This window comes from Excalfactoria chinensis, unplaced genomic scaffold (assembly GCF_039878825.1).
Source record: "Excalfactoria chinensis isolate bCotChi1 unplaced genomic scaffold, bCotChi1.hap2 Scaffold_325, whole genome shotgun sequence".
NCBI classification, from domain to species: Eukaryota; Metazoa; Chordata; class Aves; order Galliformes; family Phasianidae; genus Excalfactoria; species Excalfactoria chinensis.
Window position 1 is genome coordinate 67,003 of NW_027315613.1, and position 19,179 is coordinate 86,181.

Consider the following 19,179-nt stretch of genomic DNA (forward strand, 5'->3'; position numbering starts at 1 on the left):
CAGCCCCACAATTATGGGGCAGCCCCACACCTATGGGGCAGCCCCACACCTCAGCTCAGCCCCACACTTATGGGGCAGCCCCACACTTATGCTCCCCCCCCCCCATTCTCAGCTCTGCCCCACACTTATGGGGCAGCCCCACATCTATGGGGAAGCCCCACACTTATGGGTCAGACCCACACTTATGGGGCAGCCCCCAACACTTCATCTCTACCCCACACTTATGGGGCAGCCCCTCACTTATGACCCCCCCCCCATTCTCAGCTCTGCCCCACACTTATGGGGCAGCCCCACACCTCAGCTCAGCCCCACACTTATGGGCCTGCCCCACACCTATAGGGCAGCCCCTCACTTATGGGTCAGCCCCACATCTATGGGGCAGCCCCACACTTATGGGTCAGACCCCCACTTATAGGGCAGCCCCACACTTATGACCCCCACCCCAACCTCAGCTCTGCCCCCCAACTTATGGGGCAGCCCTACACTTATGACCCCCCCCCCCCTCATTCTCAGCTCAGCCCCACACTTATGGGGCAGCCCCACAACCTCAGCTCTGCCCCACACCTATGGGGCAGCCCCACACCTCATCTCTACCCCACACTTATGGGGCAGCCCCACACTTATGACCCCCCCAACCTCATCTCAGCCCCACACTTATGGGGCAGCCCCACACTTATGACCCCCCCCCCCCATTCTCAGCTCAGCCCCACACTTATGGGGCAGCCCCACAACCTCAGCTCTGCCCCACACTTATGACCCCCCCCCCATTCTCAGCTCTGCCCCACACTTATGGGTCACCCCCCCACTTATGGGGCAGCCCCCAAACCTCCACTCTGCCCCACACTTATGGGTCAGACCCCCCCATATGAGTCCCCCCCCACCCACCTGTCACTGCCCCGTGCTCCCATCCGTCCCCATGGCAGTGGGGCAGGGGGGCACTTATGGGGCAGAGGAGGACGATGATGATCAATAGGATCCAGGCCACGTGTGGGGCAGCCATGGGGTCCAGGCCGCGTCTCCCCATTGACTTCTATGGGGCGGGGATGTGTCACCCCATTGATTTCTATGGGGCGGGGATGTGTGGGGCGGAGCTTGGACTCACCCAACGGGTTCATCCACCGCCTCCGCTATGGGGCGGATATAGGGACCAGCCCCATAGACCAGCCCCATAGCCCAGCCCTATAGCCCAGCCCTATAGACCAGCCCCATAGCGCCACCCCATAGACCAGCCCCATAGCCCAGCCCTATAGACCAGCCCCATAGACCAGCCCTATAGCCCAGCCCCATAGCCCAGCCCCATAGACCAGCCCCATAGCCCAGCCCTATAGCCCAGCCCTATAGACCAGCCCCATAGCCCAGCCCTATAGCCCAGCCCTATAGCCCAGCCCCATAGACCAGCCCCATAGACCAGCCCTATAGCCCAGCCCCATAGACCAGCCCTATAGCCCAGCCCTATAGCCCAGCCCCATAGACCAGCCCCATAGACCAGCCCCATAGACCAGCCCTATAGCCCAGCCCCATAGACCAGCCCTATAGACCAGCCCCATAGCCCAGCCCCATAGACCAGCCCTATAGACCAGCCCCATAGCCCAGCCCCATAGCCCAGCCCCATAGCCCAGCCCTATGGCTGTAGGGCAGGGTGGGGGTGACCCTCAGTTATGGGGTTGACGCCCCAACGCGAGGCGCAATTGTGGGGCGACGGGTCCAGGCAGGAACTTGTGGGGCGGGACCCATAAGTGTGGGGCGGGACCCATATGGGAGCACATAGAAACATAAGGAGCCCATATGGCCCCATAGGACCCCATAGACCCATAAGGACCCCATAGGGACCCCATTGATCCATAAGGAACCCATAGGGACCCCATAAGGACCCCATAGGAACCCCATAGACCCCACAGTGCCCCATAGGATCCTTTATGGCCCCATAGGGACCCCATAGACCCATAAAGACCCCATAGGGACTCCATAGACCCATAAGGAACCCATAGGACCCCATAGACCCATAAGGACCCCATAGGGACCCCATAGACCCATAAGGAACCTATAGGGACCCCATAAAGACCTTATAAGAATCCCATAGACCCATAAGGACCCCATAGGAACCCACAGTGCCCCATAGGATCCCTTTATGACCCCATAAGGACCACATAGTGCCCCATAGGATCCCATATGGCCCCATAGGGACCCCATAGACCCATATGGACCCCATAAAGACCCCATAAGGACCCCATAGGGACCCTATAGACCCCATAAGGACCCCATAGGGACCCTACAGTGCCCCATAGGATCCCTTTATGGCCCCATAGGACCCCATAGGGACCCCATAGACCCCATAAGGACCCCATAAGGACCCCATAAGGACCCCATAGGGACCCTATAGACCCCATAGGGACCCCACAGTGCCCCATAGGACCCCATAGGGACCCCATAGGGACCCTATAGGGACCCACAGTGCCCCATAGGATCCCTTTATGGCCCCATAGAGCCCCCATAGACCCATAAGGACCCCATAAAGACCCCATAAGGACCCCATAGGGACCCCATAAGGACCCCACAGTGCCCTATAGGATCCCATATGGCCCCATAGGGACCCCATAGACCCCATAAGGACCCCATAGGGACCCCATAGGGACCCCACAGTGCCCCATAGGATCCCTTTATGGCTCCATAGGGACCCCATAGACTAATAAGGACCCCATAAAGACCCCATAAGGACCCCATAAGGATCCCATAGACCCATAAGGACCCCATAGGGACCCCATAGGAACCCACAGTGCCCTATAGGATCCCATAGACCCTATAAGGACCCATTAAGGACCCCATAGTGCCCCATAGGATCCCGTTATGGCCCCATAGGGACCCCATAGACCCATAAGGACCCCATAGGGACCCCATAGGGTCCCCATAGACCCCATAGGATCCTTCATGGCCCATAAGGACCCCATAGGGACCCCATAAAGACCCCATAAGGACCCCATAGGGACCCCACAGTGCCCCATAGGATCCCTTATGGCCCCATAGGGACCCCATAGATCCATAAGGGCCCCATAGGGACCCCACAGTGCCCCATAGGATCCCATATGGCCACATAGGGACCCCATAGACCCATAAGGACCCCATAAAGACCCCATAGGGACCCCATAAGGATCCCATAGGCCCATAAGGACCCCATAGGGACCCCATAGGAACCCACAGTGCCCTATAGGATCCCATAGACCCTATAAGGACCCATTAAGGACCCCATAGTGCCCCATAGGATCCCGTTATGGCCCCATAGGGACCCCATAGACCCATAAGGACCCCATAGGGACCCCATAGACCCCATAGGATCCTTCATGGCCCATAAGGACCCCATAGGGACCCCATAAAGACCCCATAAGGACCCCATAGGGACCCCACAGTGCCCCATAGGATCCTTTATGGCCCCATAGGGACCCCATAGACCCATAAGGACCCCATAAAGACCCCCATAAGGACCCCATAAGGACCCCATAGGATCCCATATGGCCCCATAGGGCCCCCATAGACCCATAAGGACCCCATAAGGATCCCATAGGGACCCCATAGGGACCCCATAGGGACCCCATAAGGATCCCATAGACCAATAAGGAACCCATAGGGACCCCATAGGGACCCCATAAGGATCCCATAGACCCTATAAGGACCCATTAAGGACCCCATAGGGACTCCATTGGGACCCTATAGACCCATAAGGACCCCATAAGGACCATACAGTGCCCCATAGGATCCCATATGGCCCCATAGGGACCCTATAGACCCCATAAGAACCCCATAGGGACCCCATAGGGACCCCATAGACCCATAGGCCCCCATACGTCCCCACAGGCCCCATAGCGCTCCATAGATCCCCTATAGAACCGCCCGCTCTCCCCTCCCCCTCCCAAGATGGCGGCGCCCACACAGGATGTAGGCGGATAAACCGGAAGCGGAAGTGAAAGGAGAAGGAGGAAGGGGCAGGGGACGATGTAAAGAAACCGGAAGCGGAAGTAAGGAGCATTTCCGGCCCGCGGGGAGTGACGGGATAGGAGAGCGGAGAGGAGCGAAGATGGTAACGGGAGGGGGGGGGGGGGGGAACCGGGGCCATGAAAGGGGGCGGGGCTTAACGGGAGGGGGCGGGGCTTAGGGCGGGAGGGGGCGGGGCTTAAGCAGGGGGTTTGAGGGGGGTCTTTGATTGACAGCGAGGGGCCGGACGGGGAGGCCACGCCCACCAATAGGCGAAGCCACGCCCACAAAATAGGACCCCATAGAACTACATGGGACCCCATAGGACCCTATAGGATCCCATATGGCCCCATAGAACAACATAGGACCCTATAGGATCCCATAGAACAACATAGGACCCCATAGGACCCCATAGAGCTACATAGGACCCTATAGGATCCCATATGGCCCCATAGAACCCCATGGGACCCCATAGAACTACATAGTACCCTATAGAACCCCATAGGACTACATAGGAACCTATAGGGTCCCATATGGCCCCATAGAACCCCATATGACCCCATAAGATCCCTTAGAACCCCATAGAAGCCCATATAACAACATAGGAACCCATAGAACCCCATATAACAACATAGGACCCTATAGGATCACATATGGCCCCATAGAACCCCATATAACAACATAGGACCCCATAGAACCTCATATAACAACATAGGACCCTATAGGATCCCATATGGCCCCATAGAACTACATAAGACCCTATAGGATCCCATATGGCCCCATAGACCAACATAGGACGCTATAGGATCCCATATGGCCCCATAGAACCCCATAGAACAACATAGGACCCTATAGGATCCCATATGGCCCCATAGAACTACATAGGACCCCATAGAACTACATAGGACCCTATAGGACCCCATAGAACTACATAGGACCCCATAGGATCCCATATGGCCCCATAGAACTACATAAGAACCTATAGGATCCCATATGGCCCCATAGAACTCCATAGAACTACATAGAACCCCATAGGACCCCATAGAACTACATAGGACCCCATAGGATCCCATATGGCCCCATAGAACCCCATAGAACAACATAGGACCCTATAGGATCCCATATGGCCCCATAGAACAACATAGGACCCTATAGGATCCCATATGGCCCCATAGAACTACATAGGACCCCATAGAACTACATAGGACCCCATAGGATCCCATATGGCCCCATAGAACTACATAGGACCCTATAGGATCCCATATGGTCCCATAGAACAACATAGGACCCTATAGAATCCCATAGGACTACATAGGAACCTATAGGATCCCATATGGCCCCATAGAACTACATAGGACCCTATAGGATCCCATATGGCCCCATAGAACTACATAGGAACCTATAGGATCCCATAGGACCCCATAGAACTACATAGGAACCTATAGGATCCTATATGGCCCCATAGAACTAAATAGGACCCTATAGAACCCCATAGGACCCCATAGAACTACATAGGACCCTATAGGATCCCATTTGGCCCCATAGAACTACATAGGACCCCATAGAACTACATAGGACCCCATAGAACTACATAGGACCCCATAGGATCCCATATGGCCCCATAGAACTACATAGGACCCTATAGGATCCCATAGGACCCCATGGAACTACATAGGACCATATAGAACCCCATGGGACCCCATAGAAATACATAGGACCCCATAGGATCCCATATGGCCCCATAGAACTACATAGGACCCTATAGGATCCCATATGACCCCATAGAACAACATAGGAACCTATAGGATCCCATATGACCCCATAGAAATACATAGGACCCCATAGGATCCCATATGGCCCCATAGAACCCCATAGAACAACATAGGACCCAATAGGATCCCATATGGCCTCATAGAACCCCATAGAACAACATAGGGCCCTATAGGATCCCATATGGCCCCATAGAACTACATAGGACCCCATAGAACTACATAGGACCCTATAGGATCCCATATGGCCCCATAGAACTACATAGGACCCTATAGAAACCCATAGGACCCCATAGAACTACATAGGACCATATAGAACCCCATGGGACCCCATAGAACTACATAGGACCCTGTAGGATCCCATATGGCCCCATAGAACCCCATAGAACAACATAGGACCCCATAACACCCCATAGAACCCCATAACACCCCATAGAACCCCATCTAACCCCATATCCCCCCATAGAACCCCATAGAACCCCATAGAACCCCATATAGGACGTGTTCCTGATGATCAGACGCCATAAGACGACCATCTTCACTGATGCCAAGGATACCCCATATAACCCCATATCCCCCCATAGAACCCCATATAACTCCATATAACCCCATAACCCCCCATATAACCCCATATAACACCCCATATCCCCCCATCTAACCCCATATAACCCTATATGATCCCATATAACCCTATAGAACGTGTTCCTGATGATCAGACGCCATAAGACGACCATCTTCACTGATGCCAAGGATACCCCATAACACCCCATAGAACACCCTATATAGCCCCATATAACCCCATATCCCCCCATAGAACCCCATATAACCCCATATGATCCTATATAACCCCATACAGGACGTGTTCCTGATGATCAGACGCCATAAGACGACCATCTTCACTGATGCCAAGGATACCCCATAACACCCCATAGAACACCCTATATAGCCCCATATAACCCCATATCCCCCCATAGAACCCCATATGACCCTATATAACCCCATATAACCCTATATGATCCCCTATAGGACGTGTTCCTGATGATCAGACGCCATAAGACGACCATCTTCACTGATGCCAAGGATACCCCATATAACCCCATATCCCCCCATAGAACCCCATATAACTCCATATAACCCCATAACCCCCCATATAACCCCATATAACACCCCATATCCCCCCATCTAACCCCATATAACCCTATATGATCCCATATAACCCTATAGAACGTGTTCCTGATGATCAGACGCCATAAGACGACCATCTTCACTGATGCCAAGGATACCCCATAACACCCCATAGAACACCCTATATAGCCCCATATAACCCCATATCCCCCCATATAACCCCATATGACCCTATATAACCCCATATAACCCTATATGATCCCCTATAGGACGTGTTCCTGATGATCAGACGCCATAAGACGACCATCTTCACTGATGCCAAGGATACCCCATAACACCCCATAGGACCCCATATAACACCCCATATCCCCCCATAGAAACCCATATAACCCCATAACACCCCATATAACCCCATATAACCCCATATAACCCTATTTGATCCCATATAACCCTATAGGACGTGTTCCTGATGATCAGACGCCATAAGACGACCATCTTCACTGATGCCAAGGACACCCCATAACACCCCATAGAACCCCATATCCCCCATATAACCCCATATAACCCCATATCCCCCCATATAACCCTATATAACCCCATATACCCCCATATAACCCCATATGTTCCCCTATAGGACGTGTTCCTGATGATCAGACGCCATAAGACGACCATCTTCACTGATGCCAAGGATACCCCATAACACCCCATATAATCCCATATCCCCCCATAGAACACCCTATATAGCCCTATATGACCCCATATAACCCCATATAACCCCATATGTTCCCCTATAGGACGTGTTCCTGATGATCAGACGCCATAAGACGACCATCTTCACTGATGCCAAGGAGTCCAGCACCGTGTTGGAGCTCAAAAGGATCGTGGAAGGGATCCTAAAAAGACCCCCCGAGGAACAGCGCCTCTATAAGGTGGGGTCTGTGGGGTCCTATGGGGTCTTATAGGGCTCTATGGGGCTCTATGGGGTCTTATAGGGCTCTATGGGGCTCTATGGGGTCTTATAGGGCTCTATGGGGCTCTATGGGTCTCTATGGGGTCTGTGGGGCTCTATGGGGCTCTATGGGGTCCTATGGGGTCTTATAGGGCTCTATGGGGCTCTATGGGGTCTTATAGGGCTCTATGGGGTCCTGTGGAGCTCTATAGGACTCTATGGGGTCCTATGGGGTCTCTATGGAACTCTATGGGCTCTTATGGGACTTTATGGGGTCTTATAGGGCTCTATGGGGATCTATGGGGTCTCTATGGGGCTCTATGGGGTCCTGTGGGGCTCTATGGGGCTCTATGGGGTCTTATAGGGCTCTATGGGGCTCTATGGGGTCCTATGGGGCCCTATGGGGTCCTATGGGGCTCTATGGGGTCCTATAGGGCTCTATGGGGCCCTATGGGGCTCTGTGGGGTTCTATAGGGCTTTATGGGGCTCTATGGGATCCTATGGGGCTCTGTGATGTCTCTATGGGGCTCTATGGGGTCTCTATGGGGCTCTATGGGGTCTTATGGGGCTCTATGGGGTCCTATGGGGTCTTATAGGGCTCTATGGGACTCTATGGGGTCCTATGGGGTCTTATAGGGCTCTATGGAGTCTGTGTGGCTCTATGGGGATCTATGGGGTCTCTATGGGGCTCTATGGGGTCTTATAGGGCTCTATGGGGTCTGTGTGGCTCTATGGGGCTCTATGGGGTCTTATAGGGCTCTATGGGGCTCTATGGGTCTCTATGGGGTCTGTGGGGCTCTATGGGGCTCTATGGGGTCCTATGGGGTCTTATAGGGCTCTATGGGGCTCTATGGGGTCTTATAGGGCTCTATGGGGTCCTGTGGAGCTCTATAGGACTCTATGGGGTCCTATGGGGTCTCTATGGAACTCTATGGGCTCTTATGGGACTTTATGGGGTCTTATAGGGCTCTATGGGGATCTATGGGGTCTCTATGGGGCTCTATGGGGTCCTGTGGGGCTCTATGGGGCTCTATGGGGTCTTATAGGGCTCTATGGGGCTCTATGGGGTCCTATGGGGCCCTATGGGGTCCTATGGGGCTCTATGGGGCCCTATGGGGCTCTGTGGGGTTCTATAGGGCTTTATGGGGCTCTATGGGATCCTATGGGGCTCTGTGATGTCTCTATGGGGCTCTATGGGGTCTCTATGGGGCTCTATGGGGTCTTATAGGGCTCTATGGGGCTCTATGGGGTCCTATGTGGCTATATGGGGTCCTATGGGGCTCTATGGGGTCCTATGGGGTCTTATAGGGCTCTATGGAGTCTGTGTGGCTCTATGGGGATCTATGGGGTCTCTATGGGGCTCTATGGGGTCTTATAGGGCTCTATGGGGCTCTATGGGGTCCTATGGGGCTCTATGGGGACTTATAGGGCTCTATGGGGCTCTATGGGGTCTCTATGGGGTCTTATAGGGCTCTATGGGGCTCTATGGGGTCCTATGGGGCTCTATGGGGTTCTGTGAGGTGCTACGGGGCTCTATGGGGTCCTATGGAGCTCTATAGGACTCTATGGGGTCCTATGGGGTCTCTATGGGGCTCTATGGGGTCCTATGGGGCTCTATGGGGTCCTATGGGGTCTCTATGGGGATCTATGGGGTCCTATGGGGTCCTATGGGGTCTTATGGGGATCTATGGGGTCCTATGGGGTCTCTGTGGGGCTCTATGGGGTCTGTGGGTCTCTATGGGGTCTCTATGGGGTCTCTATGGGGCTCTATGGGGTCTTATAGGGCTCTATGGGGCTCTATGGGGTTCTATGGGGTCTTATAGGGCTCTATGGGGCTCTATGGGGTCTTATGGGGCTTTATGGGGCTCTATGGGGCTCTGTAGGGTTTTATGGGGCTATATGGGGTCCTATGGAGCTCTATAGGACTCTATGGGGTCCTATGGGGCTCTATGGGGTCCTATGGGGTCTCTATGGGATCCTATGGGGTCCTATGGGGATCGATGGGGTCTGTGGGGCTTTGTAGGGTCCTATGGGACTTTATGGGGTCTCTATGGGGCTCTATGGATTCCTATGGGGCTCTATGGGGTCCTATGGGGCTGTATGGGGCTTTATGGGGTCCTGTGGAGCTGTATGGGGTCTCTGTGGGGGTCTATGGGGACTCTATGGTGTCCTGTAGGGTCCTATGGGGGTTTATGAGGCTCTGGGAGGTCTCTATTGGGCTCTATGGGGTCTCTATGGGGTTCTGTGGGGCTCTATGGGGTCTCTGTGGGGTCACAATGGGTTTCTATGGGTCTCTATGTGTCTCTATGGGGTCACAATGGGTTTCTATGGGTCGCTATGGCTCTCTGTGGGGTTTCTATGTGTCTCTATGGGGTCACAATGGGTCTCTATGTGTCTCTATGGGGTCACAATGGGTCTCTATGGGTCGCTATGGGGTCACAATGGGCCTCTATGGGTCTCTGTTGGTCTCTCTGGGTCCCTGTGGGTCTCTGTGGGGTCACAATGGGTCTCTATGGGGTCACTGTGGGTATTTATGGGTCTCTATGGGTCCCAGTGGGTCTCTATGGGGTCCCTATGTGTCTGTATGTGTCTCTATGGGTCTCTATGGGGTTCTATGGGTCTCTATGTGTCCCTATGGTTCCCTATGGGGTCTCTATGGCTCTATATGGGTCTCTATGGGTCTCTATGGGGTCTCTATGGAGTCTCTATGGGTCCCTATGTCTCTCTATGGGTCTCTGTGGGTCTCTATGGGGTCTCTATGTGTCTCTATGGGTCTCTATGGGTCTCTATGGGGTCTCTATGTGTCTCTATGGGTCTCTATGGGTCGCAGTGGGTCCCTATGGGTCTCTATGTGTCTCTATGGGTCCCAATGTGTCTCTATGGGTCCCTATGGGTCCCTATGTGTCTCTATGTCTCTCTATGTGTCCCTATGTCCCCCTATGTTCCCCTATGTGTCCCTCTATGTCCCCCTATATGTCCCTATGGTCCCTATGTGTCCCTATGTCCCCCTATGTCCCCATATGTGTCCCTATGGGTCTCTATGTCTCTCTATGTGTCTCTATGTGTCTCTATGGGTCCCTATGGGTCTGTATGTGTCCCTATGTGTCCCTATGGGTCCCTATGTCTCTATGTGTCTCTATGGGTCGCAATGGGTCCCTATGGGTCCCTATGGGTCTCTATGGGTCCCTATGTCTCTCAATGGGTCCCTATGGGGTCCCTATGTCTCTCAATGGGTCCCTATGGGGTCCCTATGTCTCTCTATGGGTCCCTATGGGTCCCTATGGGCCTCTGTGGGGTCTCTATGTGTCCCTATGTCTCTCTATGTGTCCCTATGTCCCCCTATGTGTCTCTATGTCCCTCTATGTGTCCCTATCTCCCTCTATGTGTCTCTATGTGTCCCTATGTCTCTCTATGTGTCCCCTATGGGTCTCTATGGGTCTCTATGTGTCTCTATGTATCCCTATGGGTCCCTATGGTTCCCTATGGGTCTCTATGGGTCTCTATGGGTCTCCATGGGGTCTCTATGTGTCCCTGTGTGTCCCTATGTCCCCCTATGTCCCTCTATGTCTCCCTGTGTCCTCCTATGTCCTCCTGTGTCCCTCTATGTGTCCCTATGTCTCCCTATGTCCCCATATGTGTCCCTATGTGTCCCTATGTGTCTCTATGTCCCTCTATGTCCCCCTATGTCCCCCTATATGTCCCCCTATGTCCCCCTATGGTTCCCTATGTCCCCCTATGTCCCCCTATGTCCCCCTTTGTGTCCCTATGTGTCCCTATGTGTCCCTATGGGTCCCAATATCTCCCTATGTCCCCCTATGTCCCCCTATGTCCCCCTATGGTTCCCTATGTCCCCCTATGTCCCCCTATATGTCCCCCTATGTCCCCCTATGTGTCCCTATGTGTCCCTATGGGTCCCAATATCTCCCTATGTCCCCCTATGTCCCCCTATGTCCCCCTATGGTTCCCTATGTCCCCCTATATGTCCCCCTATGTCCCCCTATGTGTCCCTATGGGTCCCAATATCTCCCTATGTCCCCCTATGTCCCCCTATGGTTCCCTATGTCCCCCTATGTCCCCCTATATGTCCCCCTATGTCCCCCTATGGTTCCCTATGTCCCCCTATGTCCCCCTATATGTCCCCCTATGTCCCCCTATGTGTCCCTATGGGTCCCAATATCTCCCTATGTCCCCCTATGTCCCCCTATGTCCCCCTATGGTTCCCTATGTCCCCCTATATGTCCCCCTATGTCCCCCTATGTCCCCCTATGTGTCCCTATGGGTCCCAATATCTCCCTATGTCCCCCTATGTCCCCCTATGGTTCCCTATGTCCCCCTATGTCCCCCTATATGTCCCCCTATGTCCCCCTATGGTTCCCTATGTCCCCCTATGTCCCCCTATATGTCCCCCTATGTCCCCCTATGTGTCCCTATGGGTCCCAATATCTCCCTATGTCCCCCTATGTCCCCCTATGTCCCCCTATGGTTCCCTATGTCCCCCTATATGTCCCCCTATGTCCCCCTATGTCCCCCTATGTGTCCCTATGGGTCCCAATATCTCCCTATGTCCCCCTATGTCCCCCTATGTGTCCCTATGTCCCCCTATGTCCCCCTATATGCCCCCTATGTCCCCCTATGATCCCTATGTGCCCCATAGGACGAGCAGCTGCTGGAGGACTCTCAGACTCTGGGTGACTGTGGCTTTACGAGTCAGACGGCTCGGCCTCAGGCTCCCGCCACCGTGGGGCTGGCGCTGCGCAGCGCGGGTGGGTCTGACACACTGCATGTGGGGCGGGGGGCACTTGTGGGGATGGGGGGGGGGAATGGGGGCAGTTATGGGGCGGGAGGGGGGGTTGGGGGGCAGTTATGGGGCAGGGGGAGTCACTTATGGGGCGGGGGGGGGGGAATGGGGGCACTTATGGGGCTGGGGGGGGAATGGGGGCAGTTATGGGGCGGGGAGGGGGGCAAAGGGGGCAGTTATGGGGCAGGGAGGGGGGATTTGGGGTCACTTATGGGGCAGGGAGGGGGGGATTTGGGGGCATTTAGGGGGGTTTTGGGGTCACTTGTGGGGCAGAGAGGAGGAATGGGGGCACTTATGGGGCTGGGAGGGGGGATTTGGGGGCACTTATGGGGCGGGGGGGGGGAATGGGGGAAGTTATGGGGCTGGGGGGGGCACTTATGGGGCAGGGGGGGGTTGGGGGGCAGGGGGAGGGGATTGGGGGTCACTTATGGGGCGGGGGGGCACTTATGGGGCTGGAGGGGGAATGGGGGGCACTTATGGGGCAGGGAGGGGGGAATGGGGGGCAGGGAGGGGGGATTTGGGGTCACTTATGGGGCAGGGAGAAGGAATTGGGGGTCACTTATGAGGCTGGGGGGGGGTTGGGGGGCAGGGAGGGGGGATTTGGGGGCACTTATGGGGCTGGGGGGGCACTTATGGGGCAGGGGGGGGGAATGGGGGGCGGGGGGGGTTGGGGATCACTTATGGGGCAGGAGGGGGATTTGGGGGCACTTATGGGGCGGGGGGGGCACTTATGGGGCTGGGGGTCACTTATGGGGCTGGGGGGGGTTGGGGGATCACTTATGGGGCTGGGGGGGCACTTATGGGGCTGGGGGGGGAATGGGGGCAGTTATGGGGCGGGGGGGGTTAGGGGGTCACTTATGGGGCTGGGGGGGGGGTTGGGGGGCACTTATGGGGCGGGGGGGGCACTTATGGGAGGGTCACTTATGGGGCTGGGGGGGGGGGTTGGGGGGCACTTATGGGGCGGGGGGGGGGCACTTATGGGGCTGGGGGGGGGTTGGGGGGCAGGGGGGGGGGATTGGGGGTCACTTATGGGGCGGGGGGGGGCACTTATGGGGCTGGAGGGGGAATGGGGGGCAGTTATGGGGCAGGGAGGGGGGAATGGGGGGGCAGGGAGGGGGGATTTGGTGTCACTTATGGGGCTGGGAGGGGGGGTTGGGGGGCAGGGAGGGGGGAAATGGGGGGGCAGGGGGGGGGGTTGGGGGGCACTTATGGGGCAGGGGGGGCACTTATGGGGCTGGTGTGGGAATGGGGGGCAGGGAGGGGGGATTTGGGGGCACTTATGGGGCTGGAGGGGGAATGGGGGGCAGGGAGGGGGGATTTGGGGGCACTTATGGGGCAGGGAGGGGGAATGGGGGGTCACTTATGGGGCAGGGGGGGCACTTATGGGGCTGGAGGGGGAATGGGGGCACTTAGGGGGCAGGGAAGGGGGGAATGGGGGTCACTTATGGGGCGGGGGAGGCACTTATGGGGGGATTGGGGGCACTTATGGGGCAGGGAGGGGGGATTTGGGGTCACTTATGGGGCTGGGGGGGGGGAAATGGGGGGCAGTTATGGGGCAGGGAGGAGGGTTATGGGGCAGGGAGGGGGGATTTTGGGGTCACTTTAAGGCTGGGGGGGCACTTATGGGGCAGGGGGAGGTTAGGGGGTCGCTTATGGGGTGGAGGGGGTTTGGGGGGTCACTTATGGGGCAGGGAGGGGGGTTAGGGGGTCACTTATGGGGCTGGGGGGGTGGTGGGGGGCAGGGAGGGGGGATTTGGGGTCACTTATGGGGCTGGGGGAGTCACTTATGGGGCTGGGGGTCACTTATGGGGCGGGGGGGGGAAATGGGGGACAGGGAGGGGGGATTTGGGGGCACTTATGGGGCAGGGAAGGGGGATTGGGGATCACTTATGGGGCAGGGAGGGGGGTTGGGGGGCAGGGAGGGGGGATCTGGGGGCATTTAGGGGGGGTTGGGGGTCACTTATGGGGCTGGGGAGGCACTTATGGGGCGGGGGGGGAATGGGGGCAGTTATGGGGCGGGGGGGGGGTTGGGGGCAGTTATGGGGCAGGGAGGGGAAATGGGGGGCAGGGAGGGGGGATTTGGGGTCACTTATGGGGCAGGGAGGGGGGTTGGGGGGCAGGGAGGGGGGATCTGGGGGCATTTAGGGGGGGTTGGGGGTCACTTATGGGGCAGGGAGGGGGGTTAGGGGGTCACTTATGGGGCGGGGGGGGATTGGGGGCAGTTATAGGGCCATTATAGGGGTCCTTTTAGGGCCACTTTGGAACCCATTTGGCCCCATTTTAGTCCCATTTGGTCCCATTTTGGGGTCATTTCGGGTCCTTTTAGTCCCATTTGGGGTCCTTTAGGGCCATTTGGGGACCTTTTAGTCCCATTTGGGTCCCATTTAGGGCTCATTTCGGGTCCTTTTGGGGCCATTTTAGTCCCATTTGGTCCCATTTTTGGGGTCATTTCGGGTCCTTTTAGGGTCCTTTTAGGGCCATTTGGGGTCCTTTTAGGGCCATTTTGGACCCATTTTTAGTCCCATTTGGGGTCCTTTTAGTCCCATTTGGTCCCATTTTAGTCCCATTTGGTCCCATTTTGGGGTCATTTCGGGTCCTTTTAGGGTCCTTTTAGGGCCATTTGGTCCCATTTTGGGGTCATTTCGGGTCCTTTTAGTCCCATTTGGGGTCCTTTAGGGCCATTTGGGGACCTTTTAGTCCCATTTGGTCCCATTTTGGGGTCATTTCGGGTCCTTTTAGGGCCATTTGGTCCCATTTGGGGCCCATTTCGGGTCCTTTTAGGGGCCATTTGGGGGCCATTTGGACCCATTTTATTCCCATTTGAGCCCCATTTGGGGTCCTTTTAGTCCCATTTGGGGGCCATTTTAGTCCCATTTGGGGTCCTTTTAGGGCCATTTGAGCCCCATTTGGGTCCTTTTAGGGCCATTTGGTCCCCATTTTGGGTCCTTTTAGGGCCATTTGGACCCATTTTAGTCCCATTTTTGGGTCCTTTTAGGGCCATTTGGTCCCATTTTGGGGTCCTTTTAGGGCCATTTTGGGGTCATTTGGCCCCATTTAAGTCCCATTCTAAGTCCTTTTAGGGCCATTTGGTCCCATTTTGGGGTCATTTAGGGGCCATTTCGGGTCCTTTTAGGGCCATCTGGGGCCATTTAGGGTCCTTTTAGGGCCATTTTGGACCCATTTTAGTCCCCATTTGGGGTCCTTTTAGTCCCATTTGGGGCCATTTTGGTCCCATTTGGTCCCATTTTTGGGGTCATTTTGGGTCCTTTTAGGGCCATTTTGGACCCATTTGAGCCCCATTTGGGGTCCTTTTAGTCCCATTTTTGGGGTCCTTTTAGGGTCCTTTTGGGCTCCTTTTAGGGCCCATTTTGGGCTCATTTGGTCCCATTTTAGTCCCATTTGGGTCCTTTTAGGGCCATTTGGTCCCATTTTGGGGTCCTTTTAGGACCATTTGGGGTCCTTTTAGGGCCATTTTGGGGCCATTTGGACCCATTTTAGTCCCATTTGGGGCCATTTTAGTCCCATTTGGGGTCCCTTTTAGGGCCATTTGAGCCCCATTTGGGTCCTTTTAGGGCCATTTTAGTCCCATTTGGTCCCATTTTGGGGGTCATTTCGGGTCCTTTTAGGCTCCTTTTAGGGCCATATTAGGTCCCCTTTGTTGTCCCTTGGTGCTGACGTTGTTCCCCATTGCAGACGAGTGCTTTGAGTCGCTGCGCATCGATTCCTTTTCCAGCCCCCCCGAGCTGCCGGATGTCATGAAACCTCAGGACTCAGCGGGGGGCGCCAACGAGACCCCCAGTGCAGTGACCCCATATACCCCCATTCAACCCCATAGACCTCCATTATAACCCCATATAGCCCCCATTAAACCCATATACCTCCGTTATAACCCCATATAGCCCCATTGAACCCCATATACCTCCATTATAACCCCATATAGCCCCCCATTAAACCCTATAGCCCCAAATAGCCCCCCATTAAACCCCATAACCCCATATACCCCCCCCATAATACCCCATAGACATAAATACCCCCCCCATAACCCCATATACCTCCATTATAACCCCATATAGCCCCCATTGAACCCCATAGACACATATACCCCCCCCATTAAACCCCATAACCCCATATACCCCCCCATAACCCCATATACCTCCATTATAACCCCATAACCCCATATACCCCCCCATAACCCCATATACCCCCCCATAACCCCATATACCTCCATTATAACCCCATATAGCCCCCCCATAACCCCATATACCTCCATTATAACCCCATATAGCCCCCCATAACCCCATATACCTCCATTATAACCCCATATAGCCCCCATTGAACCCCATTTACCTCTATTATAACCCCATATACCCCCCCATAACCCCATATACCTCCGTTATAACCCCATAGCCCCATATACCCCCCCCATAACCCCATATACCTCCATTATAACACCCCATAACCCCATATACCTCCATTATAACCCCATAACCCTATATACCCCCCCCATAACCCCATATACACCCCCATAACCCCCATATACCTCCATTATAACCCCAAATAGGCCCCATTAAACCCTATAGCCCCAAATACCCCCCCCATTAAACCCTATAGACACATATACCCCCCCCATATAACCCCATAACCCCATATACCCCCCCATAACCCCAAATACCCCCCCCATAAACCCCATATACCTCCATTATAACCCCATAACCCCATATACCCCCCCATAACCCCAAATACCCCTCCCATAAACCCCCATAGCCCCAAATACCCCCCATACCCCCCATAACCCCATAACCCCAAACCCCATAACCCCAAAAGGACACCCCCCCCCCCCCCCCCCCCCCCAACCCTATAAAATAAAGCTGTACACGTTGGTCTACTCCTGAAATCTCATTAAAGGGTTTGGGGTCCCAATAGGGTTTGGGGTCCCATAAGGGGGGCCCCCATAGGGAGATGTGGGTCCCACAGAGGGGGACTTGGGGGGTCCCATGGGGAGATGTGGGTCCCATAAGGGGGTCCTATGGGGAGATGTGGATCCCATAGGGGGGACTTGGGGGGTCCCATGGGGCAATGTGGGTCCCATACGGGGGGTCCCCATGGGGCCTTGGGGGGTCCCATAGGGTGATGTGGGTCCCATAGAGGGGACTTGGGGGTCCCATGGGGAGATGTGGGTCCCATAAGGGGGTCCCATGGGGCAATATGGGTCCCATAGAGGGGACTTGGGGGTCCCATGGGGCGATGTGGGGTCCCCATAAGGGGGTCCTATGGGGAGATGTGGGTTCCATAGGGGGGGACTTGGGGGTCCCATGGGGCGATGTGGGTCCCCATAAGGGGGGTCCCATGGGGACTTGGGGGGTCCCATGGGGAGATGTGGGTCCCATAGAGGGGACTTGGGGGGTCCCATAGGGCAATGTGGGTCCCCACAGAGGGGGACTTGGGGGTCCCATAGGGAGATGTGGGTCTCATAGAGGGGACTTGGGGGTCCCATGGGGCGATGTGGGTCCCATAAGGGGGTCCTGTGGGGAGATGTGGATCCCATAGGGGGGACTTGGGGGGTCCCATGGGGCAATGTGGGTCCCATACGTGGGTCCCCATGGGGCCTTGGGGGGTCCCATAGGGTGATGTGGGTCCCATAGAGGGGGACTTGGGGGGTCCCATGGGGAGATGTGGGGTCCCATAAGGGGGGTCCCCATGGGGCAATATGGGTCCCATAGAGGGGACTTGGGGGTCCCCATGGGGCAATGTGGGTCCCCATACGGGGGGTCCCATGGGGGACTTGGGGGGTCCCATAGAGGGGCCTTGGGGGTCCCATAGGGTGATGTGGATCCCATAGAGGAGACTTGGGGGGTCCCATAGGGAGATGTGGGTCCCATGGGTCGATGTGGGGGCAGGGTGGGGGTACCGACGTGGCCTCCTCCTGCGCTGTGGATCCAGGATGGGGGGGGGTCCCCATGGGGCGACGCTCCGAGCTGATGTGGGGCAGTGGGGGGTGGTTAGGGGGCAGATGTGGGGCAATAGGGGGCAGATGTGGGGGCAATAGGGGGGCAGTTGTGGGGCAATAGGGGGGCAGATGTGGGGGCAATAGGGGGAAGATGTGGGGGCAATAGGGGGCAGATGTGGGGCAATAGGGGGCAGTTGTGGGGGCAATAGGGGGCAGATGTGGGGCAATAGGGGGCAGATGTGGGGCAATAGGGGGGCAGATGTGGGGGCAATAGGGGGCAGTTGTGGGGCAATAGGGGGCAGATGTGGGGCAATAGGGGCAGTTGTGGGGCAATAGGGGGCAGATGTGGGGCAATAGGGGGGCAGATGTGGGGCAGTGGGGGGTGGTTAGGGGGCAGATGTGGGGCAATAGGGGGCAGATGTGGGGGCAATAGGGGGCAGTTATGGGGCAATAGGGGGGCAGTTGTGGGGCAATAAGGGCAGATGTGGGGCAATAGGGGGCAGATGTGGGGCAATAGGGGGCAGTTGTGGGGCAATAGGGGCAGATGTGGGGCAATAGGGGGAAGATGTGGGGGCAATAGGGGGGCAGTTGTGGGGGCAATAGGGGGCAGATGTGGGGCAATAGGGGA

The 19,179-nt window shown here is 55.9% G+C and overlaps 1 protein-coding gene across 1 annotated transcript; it reads left to right on the plus strand.

The window, feature by feature from the left end:
* The first annotated feature begins 3,983 nt into the window (after positions 1–3,983).
* ELOB (elongin B) lies at positions 3,984–16,752 on the plus strand. The gene is made up of 4 exons (XM_072360733.1): positions 3,984–4,069; positions 7,652–7,786; positions 12,461–12,569; positions 16,298–16,752. The coding sequence occupies exons 1-4, from the start codon at positions 4,067–4,069 to the stop codon at positions 16,450–16,452; spliced, it is 402 nt and encodes a 133-aa protein (XP_072216834.1). The 5' UTR covers positions 3,984–4,066; the 3' UTR covers positions 16,453–16,752.
* Positions 16,753–19,179: the final 2,427 nt, after the last annotated feature.